We start from the raw sequence: 13,529 nt of genomic DNA, 5'->3' as shown, positions 1-13,529 counted from the left end.
TCACTTGGACGTGTCTTTGTTTCAGCAGTGTCTCATAGCGGTTGGATTGGTGCAACTGAATGCTTGCTCCCTGATTCTTGCATTCTGAACGTAACCGTTTATCCAAAAGCAGGCTATTAAAAAAAAAAGAAGAAAGTGCTTAAGCACAGTAGATGACAAACCTGAGCAGAAATGCACGAATAAAAGCTGTTGCTGCTGGAATACCTACCTGCCAGCCATTGCCTTGTAGTATGCAAATATCTGGTCTGCCAGCTTGTAGACAAATTGGTCAAAACACAGGTTTACCTTTGGGGGGAAAAAATACGAGCATTTATGGCTACTTAAAATTAGAAGAGGGGAACTTAATCCAAGACTTCCCACTGCTTAGCAATCATTAAGAGAGTAAACATTTCTAAATTTCCTAACACAAGAGATGACATCAGCTTTGAGTATTAATGCAAGTGGTTTTCCACAGATCAACATGTTTCCTCGCAACTTATTGCCAGCCCAGTTACCCATCCTCTGTCTTCTCAGCCTGTTCCTTATCCCCATTTGTTCTGTATCTCTTACAACAGGTCTTAGCCTTTAACATAGTTTTGACAGTAAGGTACAGACTTCTTTTCTCCAGTAGGTAAGGTTGCTTTACCTCTGCCTCAATCTCATCATAGAGGAACTGCTTCTTAAATTTAGTAAGTGCATAATGAGCACTGTCATTATAAAGGTCCAAAGAATAGAGAACATACCTGAATGAAAAAGAACAAAGAAAACAAGTTACATGTCTGCAGAGATTATGCTTCTTCAAGACGGTAAAATCAACATACTGTAATCCAGCCAACAGTGATCTACACGTCATAAAAACAAGGGTTTTTTTATATAAACTCAAAATAAACACTTGCTCCTTTAAAAAAGCCTTTTCTAGGGCTTTTCTTTCTTTTCTAAAAAAGAATTTGTATAGATTTGTTTACAGTTTGAAACTTGTTTCACAGATATAGTTTTAATTAAATGGAACCATGCCCTTACTAGTGTGGGTTACACTGAGTAAGTAATCAATGATGTTGATTACAATTAAGGAGGCATACTACAAAGTAAGCCAGAAGAAGAGCTCATCCAGAGAGCAGCATCTGGTGCAGTGATACTTGTATGACAGATTTAAGATTTCAATTATTCCCTTGGAAAAGAAAACAGAAAAATCTGGAAGTCAGCAAATGCAGGAAGAAAACTTTATGAAGGTTTAGAGTACCTTCTCAGTTACTGCTTGTCAAAACCAATTAAAGCATTATAACACAGAGTGGCAGTCATTATGAAAAATTGTTTGGTGAAAGAGCACAATTAGGTCTTACTCCATCATCGATGCCTCTTTTGTCTCCAAAATATGGTCCGTCAGAATCCAAGGCATGGACATCTCAATGGGAAACTGGATTCTTCTGCCCATGGTCAGTTCTAAGAAGAATTCCCTGAACCACAGCTGGGACAAATCACAGCACTGCTGCAGGGTTTCTTACAGGATAAATAAGGCAGAATTAAACTTCTTACAGAAGCACTTCAAGAACAACTCAATTATGATTCTGATGATGCAATGTGAAACAAAAAAGCAAGCGTGAGTTATTCACAGGCCAGATGTGTAAACTCAAAACGTAAAGCCCGTGACTTTTTCAAATAGCTCTGAACTCCGTGTTGGTCCCCAAAGAGGTGCCTTATTACAGACAACACCATGGATGAGACTACCAGTTAAATGGAAAAACTACGTTCACCATTACAGGGGAGTTTCTAGCTTAATCTCTCATTTAGGGGCTGCTCTCAGCTGTGCGCAGAGCTTGGGAAGCAGAAGGCAAAGGAGACAACGTTGTACGGGAACCACCAGGACCACCTATCCCCTGGAGGACTGAGTCACTCCACACATCCCTGTTGATTTCATGGGCAGGAAATGATATACAGACACGTGAAGACGGGATTAAAATAAAAAGTTTCTAAGGCCACTGTCAGGGACACAGATATGCTGTTTCCCACCTCTCCAGTAAACGCTCAGCACAAGCCTTCTTTTGCAGAAGGCTTGAGACCCAAAACAGAAATGAACTTTTACATTAAAAACTTCCAAAGACCAAAGTGCTCTATACCAGGAGCATTGCAATAGAAATAAAACAGGCTCCCCCTTCTTGGAGGGTAAAGGAGTCCAGCAACAAAACAAAAATGAAAGACAACACAGCATGGTGATGACAAGGACTCAATACATTCAATGTCAGTAGGTGAATTCTTTAGGACAGCATGTTTCCGATTACAATTAACTGAATAGTAAGAGTAGTGAAATGACATCGAATTTACCACAACAGAGAACTCATTTCCTCTGTATTAAAATAAAAAAAAAAATCAATACCCTGAAGCAAAACACAAAAGCTACTTCCTTTTTTACAATTTCATTGCATATAGGCTTATCTGTCCCTTGTTTATATGAATGCATACATAAAAAATATAAAAGGGAGGCAACAGTATGAAATTTGACCCATTATAACTGAAACGTATAACAAGTCAAAATAAAAATCCCACCACAATATTGTATATCACGTCTCAGAAAAAGTTTGGCCAGACCGAGGTTTTTGGTAAGTAAACCCAAGGTAAGTTGGCTTAGGCAATCGGAAACATTTTCCAGGTCGTGTTAGAGGTGTTAGGACATGCTAAGCTGGACACTGATCATCTACATATCTTACCACTGAAATTTATCAAATGAGTGTAGAAGAAAGACTCGCGGTGGAATTTTTCTATGTCCAATATGGTGGGTCCCTCAAGGCTACTTCTCAAGGTTTTCTTGGAACCACTTTTGTCAGCAATGAGGGACTCTAACATAGTTCTCACCATGTAAAGCTGTATCATTAAAGGAAACAATTGTGGTGGAAGGGGGGGGGGGGGAAAAAGGAAAATACACATGGCACATTAGTTGAGCAACACTGAGAATTACTACTATCAGTAAGCGACCGCTCCACTTCAAATGGAAAACTTTGTGGCACCGTGGGGGTAAAAAGCCCTGCAGGCAGGAGGAGGAGACGCGGCGCTAGCCCAGGCACCAGCACAAATGCCTGCCCGTGCCAAGGGGCCTCCGCTGGCATCGGGCAGCAGAGCGTCTGCCGTGGAACAGTTCACATCACCACAAAAGGAGAAGAAGTAATAAGTAATGTCTTACCACCAAAGTTTAAAAGAGGCGGATAGGTGTAGGACTGCCTCAGAAACTTGTGTGTCACATGCAATAGCTTTTCCAGTCCCAGAGCCTTGAGCTGCTTCAACAGCTCGGCAGAGTTTAAGGACTCTGTCATAGTGCGAACCATGTAGAGCTAAAAACCAACAGACAGGGGCAGGCAGGGGAGAGAGAATCCGTTAATAAAAACACACGGGTAAATAAGGAAGGGGGAAACAGAAGCAGAGGAAACGTGTTAGTTTGTTAAAAATGAAAAGCAGCGCAGTAAGCATGCAAAGGGAGGCAGCACGCTCTAAAACTGAGAGGTTTCCTCATTCAGAAGGATCAGAGCCACCCGGTGCTCCCAAAGGAAAATGGAAAAGTTCCCATTCCTCCCAGAAAATGCAGAGCCAGGCCCTCAGCCATTAGCTTCTCAAGTCATTTCACAAAGATTTCCAAGCATTACCAATGCACATATTCATAAACAGCAATTTTAGAGCTGTGAGACTGAGGAAGAAGTTTCTACAATGGATATATTTGACCTGCCCTCCTCACATCAGCCGAGACAAACACGTGTGCCAGCCTAGGAGCAGAGAAAGACGACAAATGGGTACTCCAAAGGGCTTGGTCCAGCCACTGAAACGAAGCCCTTGAACACACCAACCACTGGAGAAGCACACTAGTGGTGATATTTAAAAAAAAAAAAGGTTGTGTTTGTTTGTTTAGAAAATTAGAATTCAACCCAAAATCTTCATTAAACCCACCTCAGCAAAAATTTAAGCAACTCATTATTACCCAAGATTATTATCCAGGTGTGTTCTCTTCCCCACAGGTTTTAGGTATAAAAATATTCTAGTTACATATCATAGTTGCCTTTGGTTTTGCACCCAAAGTGCTCGGTACCTCATTTGCTCAGTTGAATTACGAATACGAGACCATATGCTCTCCAAATTCATAAATCAAATAAAAAGGAGGGATTACGTGGAGGTAACAGAACCAACATCTAAGCATGGGATTTTGATGACTACCATGGAAAACACACTTGTACTACCTGTTGTTTTAGGAGCAGCACAATATTAAACAGATTCTAAGGAGCAGTTTCATTATTCATCACTGAACAAGATCAGAGATCTTGTCATCATTTAAATATGTGAGAGTATTTGGATTTTAAATATCATTTTGAACTAATTTAAAACAATAATTTATGGGATTTGATTGAAAAAAATACACCAGCCATGCCAAAGAGTCTAAAAAGCCATCAGTCAAGAAATAATCAAATCTTTATAAATCAAATATTATATTAAACATTAGGAGCTCAATGAGAAAATATTTCTAAGTGAGTCACATTACGGAGATGGAACACTTGGAAAATCACACATCAGAATAAAAAATGACAGCATCCCAGAAAGACGATGTTAAGTATACATCATTTTTGCAAATACAAATCTAATCGAAGTAGATTTTGAACATTCCAAAAGAAATTTGCATTTTTTAAGTAGTTGAGGCCAGAGAGAAAACATGGCATGCAATAATCATTGATGGATAGCACAACCATTAGACGGGAAAATACCTGAGTACTGGAGGGTCCCACTGCACGCCTTGGGACTTTAATATCAAAACCACTTTTGGGGTCTTTTTCTCCCCTTAGAGCTGGGTCATTGAAAGGTTCATGACCTGCTTCCCAGTCACAGACAGTCTTCCTGATGGCCTGCAAAACACTGGACACAATTCACACTACTTCAGACCCACATGCATCCAAGTGCATTGATGGAAACATTTTTCTCTTTAGGATTCTGGAGCTCAGCATAACTTCAAGGAACCAGAAATGATTTTGCTAACAATTACAAGAAAGCCTGATCCACATAATAATTATTCTACACTTTTTCCTCAAAACAAATAGTTCAGAGTCCTCTTCCTTTACGTCAGAGAATCATGAGACACAAGGAAACACTGGAATTGTAAGAAAGATGGACAGTAACACCATTCTTCAAAATAAAATTAGTCTTTCTTTAAAATAAAAATAAACTACAGGCAATAGAATAAATCCTGAGGTAGCACTGACAAGCTCAAGACGGCCAAGATTTGCACCTTAGCCATACTGACAGCCATTCATTTACGAGTCATATTCATTTACGATACATATTCAACCAAGCTAACTACAAAGAAGAACACACAAAAGAGGCAAAATCCATCAGCTGGACAATCTGCACTAAATTTAATAAAACCTGGGGGAAAAGGATGCAGGAGGAGACGAAAACAAGAATGTTACCTCTGAATGACATTTTTCTTCTTTTTAATGGCTTGTCTTAATGGCTCTCTAAGCGTGACCTGGGCAAAGTCCTGAAGAGCTGCATAAATGGTATGGCGAATGGCATGATTGAAAACACTTTCCATCCTTCCCATCAGCACCTGAAGACCTTTGATCATAGCAATCACCTGAAAAAAAAACAAAAAAAAAAACAAAAAAAAACACTTTTTTAAAAATTTTGTCTGTAATGTGTTTAAGAGTCTTTCTTTTTTTTTAAATACAGAAGAGGAGAAAAGGGAAATTAGTAAGTTCAAAAAGATAAATGAGAAAGTCACTCTGAAGAGGTTAGTTTTCCTGCACCCTTTCTAGGTATCAAATGGAGAAAAGCATGCTCTTTCAGAGTCAACACAGGGCATGCTGGTTTTTTTTTCCCCACTCAGTACAGAAAATGCTACAGAGACTATTCTCCTTTGTATAGAATTAATCTTTGGAAAATCCCAGTAAAAAAGATTTATCTTACCTCAACCAACGCAAACTTTTCCTCACTAGTGTAATTGTATCTCGTTGCTCTTTCATACTCCTCTGCATTGTCAGGACAGTCTTTATTAGAATATTTGTCAGTTGGGTGTACTAGCTTCCACGAATACTGCAGTTCACATGGCAGAATAGGGAGAAAAAAAGATGGGAAAAAAGGTCTGAGAAACACAAAACATATCTGAACACAAATAATGCACTTATAAATACCCCAGTGTTTTCAAGAACATCTGAAAAATATTTGGTATTATACTCAAAACCTGCATAAACATCCATCAGGGTACAGCTGGTGAAAAATTCTAGTTACATTCAAATACATTTTTTCTCACAACAAATTCTAGGTTCTGGTTGATATCTTTGCACAAGTGCTAGATTACACAGCAATACAAATTTGTCTCCTACAGCAGATGAATAATTTCATAAATTTCCCTATGGCAAAGAAAAGCATCACACCCTGCAATCTGAGCGCTCCAAGATGACACTGGAAAAATTATTAAACGAAGTAATTTGGGGTCATTAAGTTTACAGCGTTAAGTTGGATAATAATCATTTGATGAAATTTTTTATCTGGACATGATGTATATTGAGTGAATCCATGTCAGAATAGATGGGCAGAGGAGGACAGGGAGAAGATGAACTTACATAGGAAGTACTTAAGGGAATCCATATATAACAGAAAGACAAAGAAAAGCATGAAGCTAATAGGGTGAAAAACCCTGATGTGGTCATCAGGGAAAATTTGTTTCAGAACTGGGAAGATAAAAACAGAGGTAAGAAAGAGAAATTTTCTACAAAGTTATAATAAAATAGGAACATTGTCCTGTGAAGAGAAAGTCTGAATACAGTAATTGTGGTGACAGAAATAAAGGGAATGGATCTGGGAGTTGCAGAGGCCAAAAACAGATGACAGGAACATCTCTTAAGAAGGACAAAGGGAAAACTAGGTTTTCACCATAAAATACACTGGTGATCTAAGTAAGAACAGGATAAATTAGGAAAAAGTACAACTCATCTACTGGTTTTCAAAAGAGGCAGTTAAAAATAATGAACAAAGAAAATTGGGTCTCTGGATATGTCCACTGGATTCATGCAGTGCTTGACAGTCCCTCAGACATCAGAAATAAACAGGAGAAAGTCTGGCTCCTCTCATACATGTCATCTGTTTCAACCATTTCTAGGCTATGCTTTGGTGCAGGTTTTGGAAAAATGAATGAAGTCAGTCTACAAAACGTATGTCAAAAGCAACAAAAAAGCATCTGGCCAAAGCTCACAGGTGATCACCTGTCCATTAAATATAAGAAGTTATATGCAGCATATGAAATTGTACAGGCTATTAGATATTCAAAGCTGCAACATTACTCCTAGCCTTTGAGAACTTATTTGCTGCCTTTCTCTGAGAACACGGTTTGGAGCAGAAGGAGAAAAGAAGTGAAGGAAGAGCAAAGAGAGGAAGTAAGGGAAAAAAAACACAACATGTATTTTTTGTTCTGTTAAAGCAAAACCTGTCCAAGATCTCCAAACAGGCTATTTTTTAATCTGCTTTTACTCCCCAGAAAACATACCACTTCCATGACGTGTGCACTCCATTGAGAGAGAAGCTGCAAGCCTTGGAGAGAGAGATCAAAGAGCTTCCGATACTCTGCATCTGTTTTCTGAGCTTCCTGTCGACCAGAACCAGTCACCACCTAGAACAATGTTAAACAAACAAAAAGCTTTAGAACATGCTGTGTCCAGCTTCCGTAGTCAATATTCTAACCAGATTTCTTTTAAGCATTAAAACAGTGTCACGTATCAACACCTGCATACAGGATATTAATATCACCTTTTTCTTCTAGAGAATTACCTTGCCAAATTTCACATATTCTGGTCAGGATATAGAAGCCGCTTGTACTCCCAATCACATTGTTGCGAATTAATTCATGACAGCAAACAGATCAGTTCTATTTATATATATAAATATATGAACCTTATACAGTGTATTTTAAATATGCACGTGTGTATATATATGTTCACTTCATTTTGCTTTTTATCTAATTGCTTAACTTATAATTTTATTCAATGCATTATGAGTACACATTTGGAGTAAGAGCTTGACAACCTATTCCAAAAGAGACATGCAAAACATTTCTGGGATATACATATATATATATAGGCAGAAGAACATTGCAGTTTGTATCAGAGGATAGCATTTTAAATTTTAGTGCAAGTATCATACAAAGGTTACTAGCCTTGTCTTCAGACATTTAACAATAGCTGCTAATTAGTCACGTAAAGTCTGCACAAATAGCTCTAATCCCACCCACCTCACTGTTGCTGTAACGAGCCAGTTCTGATATGAAACGCATATGGTCTTCTCTGATTTGGATCATCTGCTCACATATATTGTACTGGGGACTGCTGCTGGAAGACGTGCATGTCCATCTGTTCCAGAAGACAAAAAAAAAAACATACCTGAATCAGTTTAGGCAATAAAAAGTACAACTGATACTAAAAAGAAACAATGAAAACATGTAATTTCTTATTTTTTTAATCCTCCTTCTCCTCCATTTGAGGCCTTTCCTCTCCTCTCACCTCTACCTCCGACCCTGCACATGGCAAATTAGTGATGGATTGCCTTTCTGAGTTCAAAGCACTTCTTCCAAGCTTGTTTGTTGTGGTGTTTTTGTTTGTTTTGTTGTTCTTGTGTGTGATTTGGTGGTGGTGTTTTTTTTGTTTGTTTGATTTTGAAGGCTGCTACTGTGAAATACAAACCACCAGTTCTCTTCAAGAGCATACACTTATGAACAGGACCGAAAAGGACTGAAAGGCAGGGCAGAGGGACAAGTAAAGGCCATGAGATACATTTAGAATGTATCAGAATATTTTTCTTTATTCATGTTTAATGAAGAAGAGCCTATAGTATGCTCCCAAGCAAAAAAAAAAATAAATGTATTATTAAATACTAATAACATGTTATCAAGAGGGACACAAAAGACATGCTACCAAGAGTGTCACGTTAAGTAGCCTCACACTTTTAGTAGCTCAGTAGGCTCGCTACTCTTGATTTTCTCTTAGCAATTACATGCAGGTTACATGTTTTTTCTGCAGGAATTAAAATGCAAAGCACTACATTCTAAATTTACACAACTGCATAGAGGGAAGGTCTCAGAGGATCACAGAAACGTCCACTAAAAACAAAGCAGTAACTATAAACCATGGAACCATTTCTATAAAAACTGGCTGCATTCCCCGGCTGTTTTGCTGTGTTGCACTCCTAGCAAAAAAAAAAAAAAAAAAAAAAAAAAGGACACAAGCTAAGTTGCTGCTCCATATACAATACATGCCTATTTTCCCATGCACTACTGCTCACCTTGCTTAGTATAATCCTTCATTTCTTTTAAAGAAAGTTTCATATTTAAAGGAAAAAAATAAAAATTATATTAGTGTAAGATAAAATTTCCTCCAAGCCAGGTGATAAGCAACGTCACAGATGCAAGAATGAGTTCACCAGCATAGACAGGTCATTAAATAACCTGTCCTTTCAATTGCATTTACTATGTGAAGTACATTAATTGTGAAATATCCAAAACAAAAAGTAAACAAAGGTGAAAATCCTATTAGAGGAATGACCACAGACTACCAGGTGATTATAAAAATATACCCTACTGGGATCTTCCTATCCCCAGCCCCCAGATACTCCCATCTTTGTTTCCCTCTCCCCCTTACCTGGATTTATTTTCCTCATAATGGGCACTGGTCTTAATGTATCTTGCAAGTTCAATCTGCATGTCACCAAAGAGTGGGACAACCTGCAATTGCTGTATGCAGGGAATAGAAAAAATCAGATTGAATAAACGATTAAACACAAATCTTAGTGAAAGGAAACTGTTATTTACCCACATGAAAGTGCAAAGTGATTTTTTTTTTTAATTATATAAAACTGTGTGCACATCTAAAATGCAAGACAGTTACCTTTAAAATTACACGTTATGAAATGCTCTCTTAACCAACCTTAAAGAACTTGTCTATCTTGGCTAAATTTATCCTTTTCTTTGCATCCAGCTTATAGATGTTACTGACACTTCCATCCATCAGATACAATCCAAAGCCCATAACCTGGGAAAAAAAAAAAAAAAAAAGATAAATTCTCTGCAAAAGGACCTCAGGGGTAAAAACCTGCTGCAGTAAGATTGTTCTTCTTTTATGGTATTAATAGTTTCAACTTTATTATTAGCCTGATTCGTTATCCTTAAATGATGTTTCTTTTTTGTAACAGGCTTAGCAAAAAAAAAAAACAACAATGAAAAAAAATCAAACTAGAGCCCAGCTATTTTAACATACCATTTTTTCCACTTCCATTTTATTAAAATTCTGTATGTGCAAACAGATATCTAATAGAAGTTTAGGACTAACATATCCGAGCTGTTCCTTTTTTTATGGCCGTCAGCATCTCTCTGAATTATACGCACAAGAACTCAGAAGCATCCAAAAAAAAAACAACTATTTGTATTTTGTCCAAATTACTCATTAATGTAAACCTGTAATTGAGTATTTACAAGAGTCAAGCGCTAGAAACTTAGCCTGTTCAACGCATACATTTACTGAACAAAAGGCCTAAATATGAAAGATGCCAAATATTTCTACAGACACAATGCAAACGTTCTACTTGTGTGCTTCAGTTTGGTCACAATAAATTGAGTTTTTTAGAAGTTAAACACCAAAGTGATTCAAAATATTTGTCATTAAACAAATTCTCAATTTTTAATCTATACCTTTTCTTTTACTGTCAGTACATGTTGCTGGTAATACTGACCTCGCTACATATTGCCCAGCACTCTCCTATTACACGTGCACATTCCATCTAACTAAATTTGTCTCCTTACTAACCTTAATTTTAAGCTGCCTGTTCCCTGAAAGCTTTGATATACGGTGTCACTTCCAAAAACCTTTTATACAAATTTGCCACATATCTAAAAATAAAATGTAGTAGTTCCTTTCTGTTGTTGTTATGAAGCGTTAACACCATTCAATAGAATTAGTTTCCTAGCAAAGCTACCATTTAGTTGGGTTAACTTCAATTTATGAAGAACAAAAATGGATTAGAAACTTTCTAAATAGATAAGCATGTAATATTAAAAAAAAAAAGACATCAGAATTGAAAAACAGGAATCATTTGAGTAACTCATTTCATCTGGTTCTGGCAAAAGGAAGCAAAAACAACAGGAATTCAATTTATGTCCTGCTTCAACCTTTCTTTAAGCTTGTACTGAAAAGAAACCTACTTTCAAAAGCATATGTTTCTCGCTGGGTGTTAGATACATTTTGTTTTCATAGTAGTCCACACACAAATTCACAATATCTGCAAGCAGTTCTTCGTAGCCAACAATCACTTCCAACTGCTGCTGTAAAGACTGGAAAAAAAAAGAAAAAAGCATTAGTCAAAGAGTTGCACTACCAGAGGAACAATGGTTACTACCAAACTAAAAGGATTGTAATGGTTCTGTAAAGCATTCAGTATTTTGCAAAAAAGACAATTTGAACTTACTTGTGTTATCTTGTTGTGGTTAGCAAGGAACATGGAGAGATTCTGGGATTCTTGGATGGACTGAGGATCTGCCATTTTCCGTAGGAACTGAGCAGCTCTTTGTAAACAAACGAAAAACAAGAACAGCATTTCCCTTCAGTGGCACTGCTTGTAAGCAAATTTATCCCATCTTAATTGAAACCCAATTACCCTCATATCTACCAGACAGTCAGTGGAACTGTAAGTTGTCAACAAACCTGTAACTGTCAGTGTAATGGCAATACCATCAGTGCATCTCCCACCTCAAAACTCCTGAATCAAGCCAAAAGAGAACCTGAGAGACATGGCCATTATAAAAATGCATTAACCAAACACTGGCTATGGATGCTACAAAGCTGTGCCAAGAGCCTATTCTACAAAACAGGGAAGGCTTTTTAAGAAAACAGCTGAAAAGAAAGGTGAAAGTTCCCTATGAGAGATATACAGATGCAACATACCCTGAATTAACTGTTTTTCAATCCCAAATGCCCCACTGCATCCTAGTTAAAAGACCCAACTCAACCCAAACTGAAAACTATTTGGTGAATTTCTCAACTGATGCAGGTGGCAATAACTCTACAGATCCAAGCCATAAAACAAACCAGGAAAATGGGAAAACGCAGCCTTCCAAAAACTAGAATTCATCCTCCAACAGCATGCCTCCAAAGAAAAACAAGCAAACCAAATAAGTTTAAGAGGTCTCCAGACACAACTACTACAAATGGCACTTACTGGTAGAGGCAAACAAATAAATAAATCTCACATAAGTGGATCAGTACAGATAAAATTGACTAGTTGTCTGAACGCTTTTCTGTACGAAAGACCACAGATGCTAGAGCTGGCATAAAGATAGCCTATCTTCCCCTGCTGCCCTGACCACTGCGTCTAACAAAAGCTACCTGCTATCATCTGGCTGCCCCAGCAGAACTCTCAGCGGCTGATCCTCTGCCCTCCTCCCCTTCCTGCTACACCCGCAGCCACAACCTCTTAACAGCAATGCCGAGACGCCTTAAGAACAACTCTCAGCTAACAAATATCAAAACCAGATGCCAAAAATAGCACAAGTAACCAGAAAGTCAGTTTTCTCCGAAACTTGAAAAGAAAAGCTGCACTGAGCAATGCATATTCAATACATTCAGTGTTCACCAAGACAGAAGCATTTCATAGTTTTACATTAAAAGACAGAAGAACCGTCTGTTGCCGGAGATTTACTCAACTGCTTAACTGCAGTCACTGTACCTCTACTTTCAAGGTTATCTGTTTTACCTGTGAAAGGACTACGTTTGAAGAGATTCTGCCCAAAAAAAGGAGCAACTGCTGCCATCTCGTGGGAGGTCTGCCTCCCAGCAGCAGAAACCCTGGCCCTGCTCATTTCAGCTTACCGCTTGTAGGCCGAATGGTCGTTCTTCACGCTGCACTTCATGTTTTTAAGCTCATCTAAAACTGCAAACATGTTGATAAATTTGCCCAGTGTGATCAGATAGGCTTCAGAGACAAAGTCTTTTCTCCTTTCTGCGTGGCACAAGCGTCTCACCTCCCCGCAAAACCGTTCAATTGCATTTCGCTAACGGGAAAAAAAAAGAGGAGTCAGGGAGTAAAAGCCATGATGTTTCCAGGAAAACAAAGTTTTATCACACAACTGGAGATCTGACAGCTGTCTGTCTTCCCGTCTATGCAGGCTCTTCCACTGTCACAACAGACCACTTTTGGTACATCTACAGGGTCCAGTGAAAAGCACCACTGAAGTAGAAAACTGTTTAAAGCATGCAAAGCCAACAAGGCAACAGCATAAGCTTTCCAGTTCCACCTGTGTGCACAAGTGTCATGAGTGATTTTAGCCACAGGATATACCTGGCACAATGGGAAATACTCTTTGCAAACTGAAGTCACGCAATTTTTAAATGCCTTTGAAGCAAGTGATTTCATATTCTTTAGTGAGGAAATATATATGCATTAGAAGGCAGATTGTAGGCACATTCTCTTAAAACAAACCATCAGTGATTAGCAGTACTACATGCCAATTTGCACAAACACCCTTGCACATGGTTGAGGGCTTATTTCCA

General features: G+C 38.2%; 1 protein-coding gene across 1 annotated transcript in view; it reads right to left on the bottom strand.

The window, feature by feature from the left end:
- The window catches only part of CYFIP1 (cytoplasmic FMR1 interacting protein 1), a 62,967-nt gene that overhangs the window by 33,478 nt on the left and 15,960 nt on the right, over window positions 1-13,529 (bottom strand). The window contains exons 6-20 of the mRNA XM_032208044.1: window positions 12,849-13,030; window positions 11,449-11,545; window positions 11,186-11,314; window positions 9,915-10,019; window positions 9,630-9,721; window positions 8,228-8,345; window positions 7,487-7,609; window positions 5,911-6,036; window positions 5,412-5,578; window positions 4,713-4,860; window positions 2,682-2,835; window positions 1,320-1,476; window positions 626-722; window positions 209-285; window positions 5-113 (exon numbers count right to left, since the gene is read on the bottom strand). Of these exons, the coding sequence (XP_032063935.1) occupies window positions 5-113; window positions 209-285; window positions 626-722; window positions 1,320-1,476; window positions 2,682-2,835; window positions 4,713-4,860; window positions 5,412-5,578; window positions 5,911-6,036; window positions 7,487-7,609; window positions 8,228-8,345; window positions 9,630-9,721; window positions 9,915-10,019; window positions 11,186-11,314; window positions 11,449-11,545; window positions 12,849-13,030 (1,881 nt within the window). The remainder of the gene's footprint in view (window positions 1-4; window positions 114-208; window positions 286-625; window positions 723-1,319; window positions 1,477-2,681; window positions 2,836-4,712; window positions 4,861-5,411; window positions 5,579-5,910; window positions 6,037-7,486; window positions 7,610-8,227; window positions 8,346-9,629; window positions 9,722-9,914; window positions 10,020-11,185; window positions 11,315-11,448; window positions 11,546-12,848; window positions 13,031-13,529) is intronic.

This window comes from Aythya fuligula, chromosome 1, assembly GCF_009819795.1.
Source record: "Aythya fuligula isolate bAytFul2 chromosome 1, bAytFul2.pri, whole genome shotgun sequence".
Classification (NCBI taxonomy): domain Eukaryota; kingdom Metazoa; phylum Chordata; class Aves; order Anseriformes; family Anatidae; genus Aythya; species Aythya fuligula.
The sequence above is the reverse complement of the archived record's forward strand: the minus strand, read 5'-3'. Positions and strand labels throughout refer to the sequence as shown.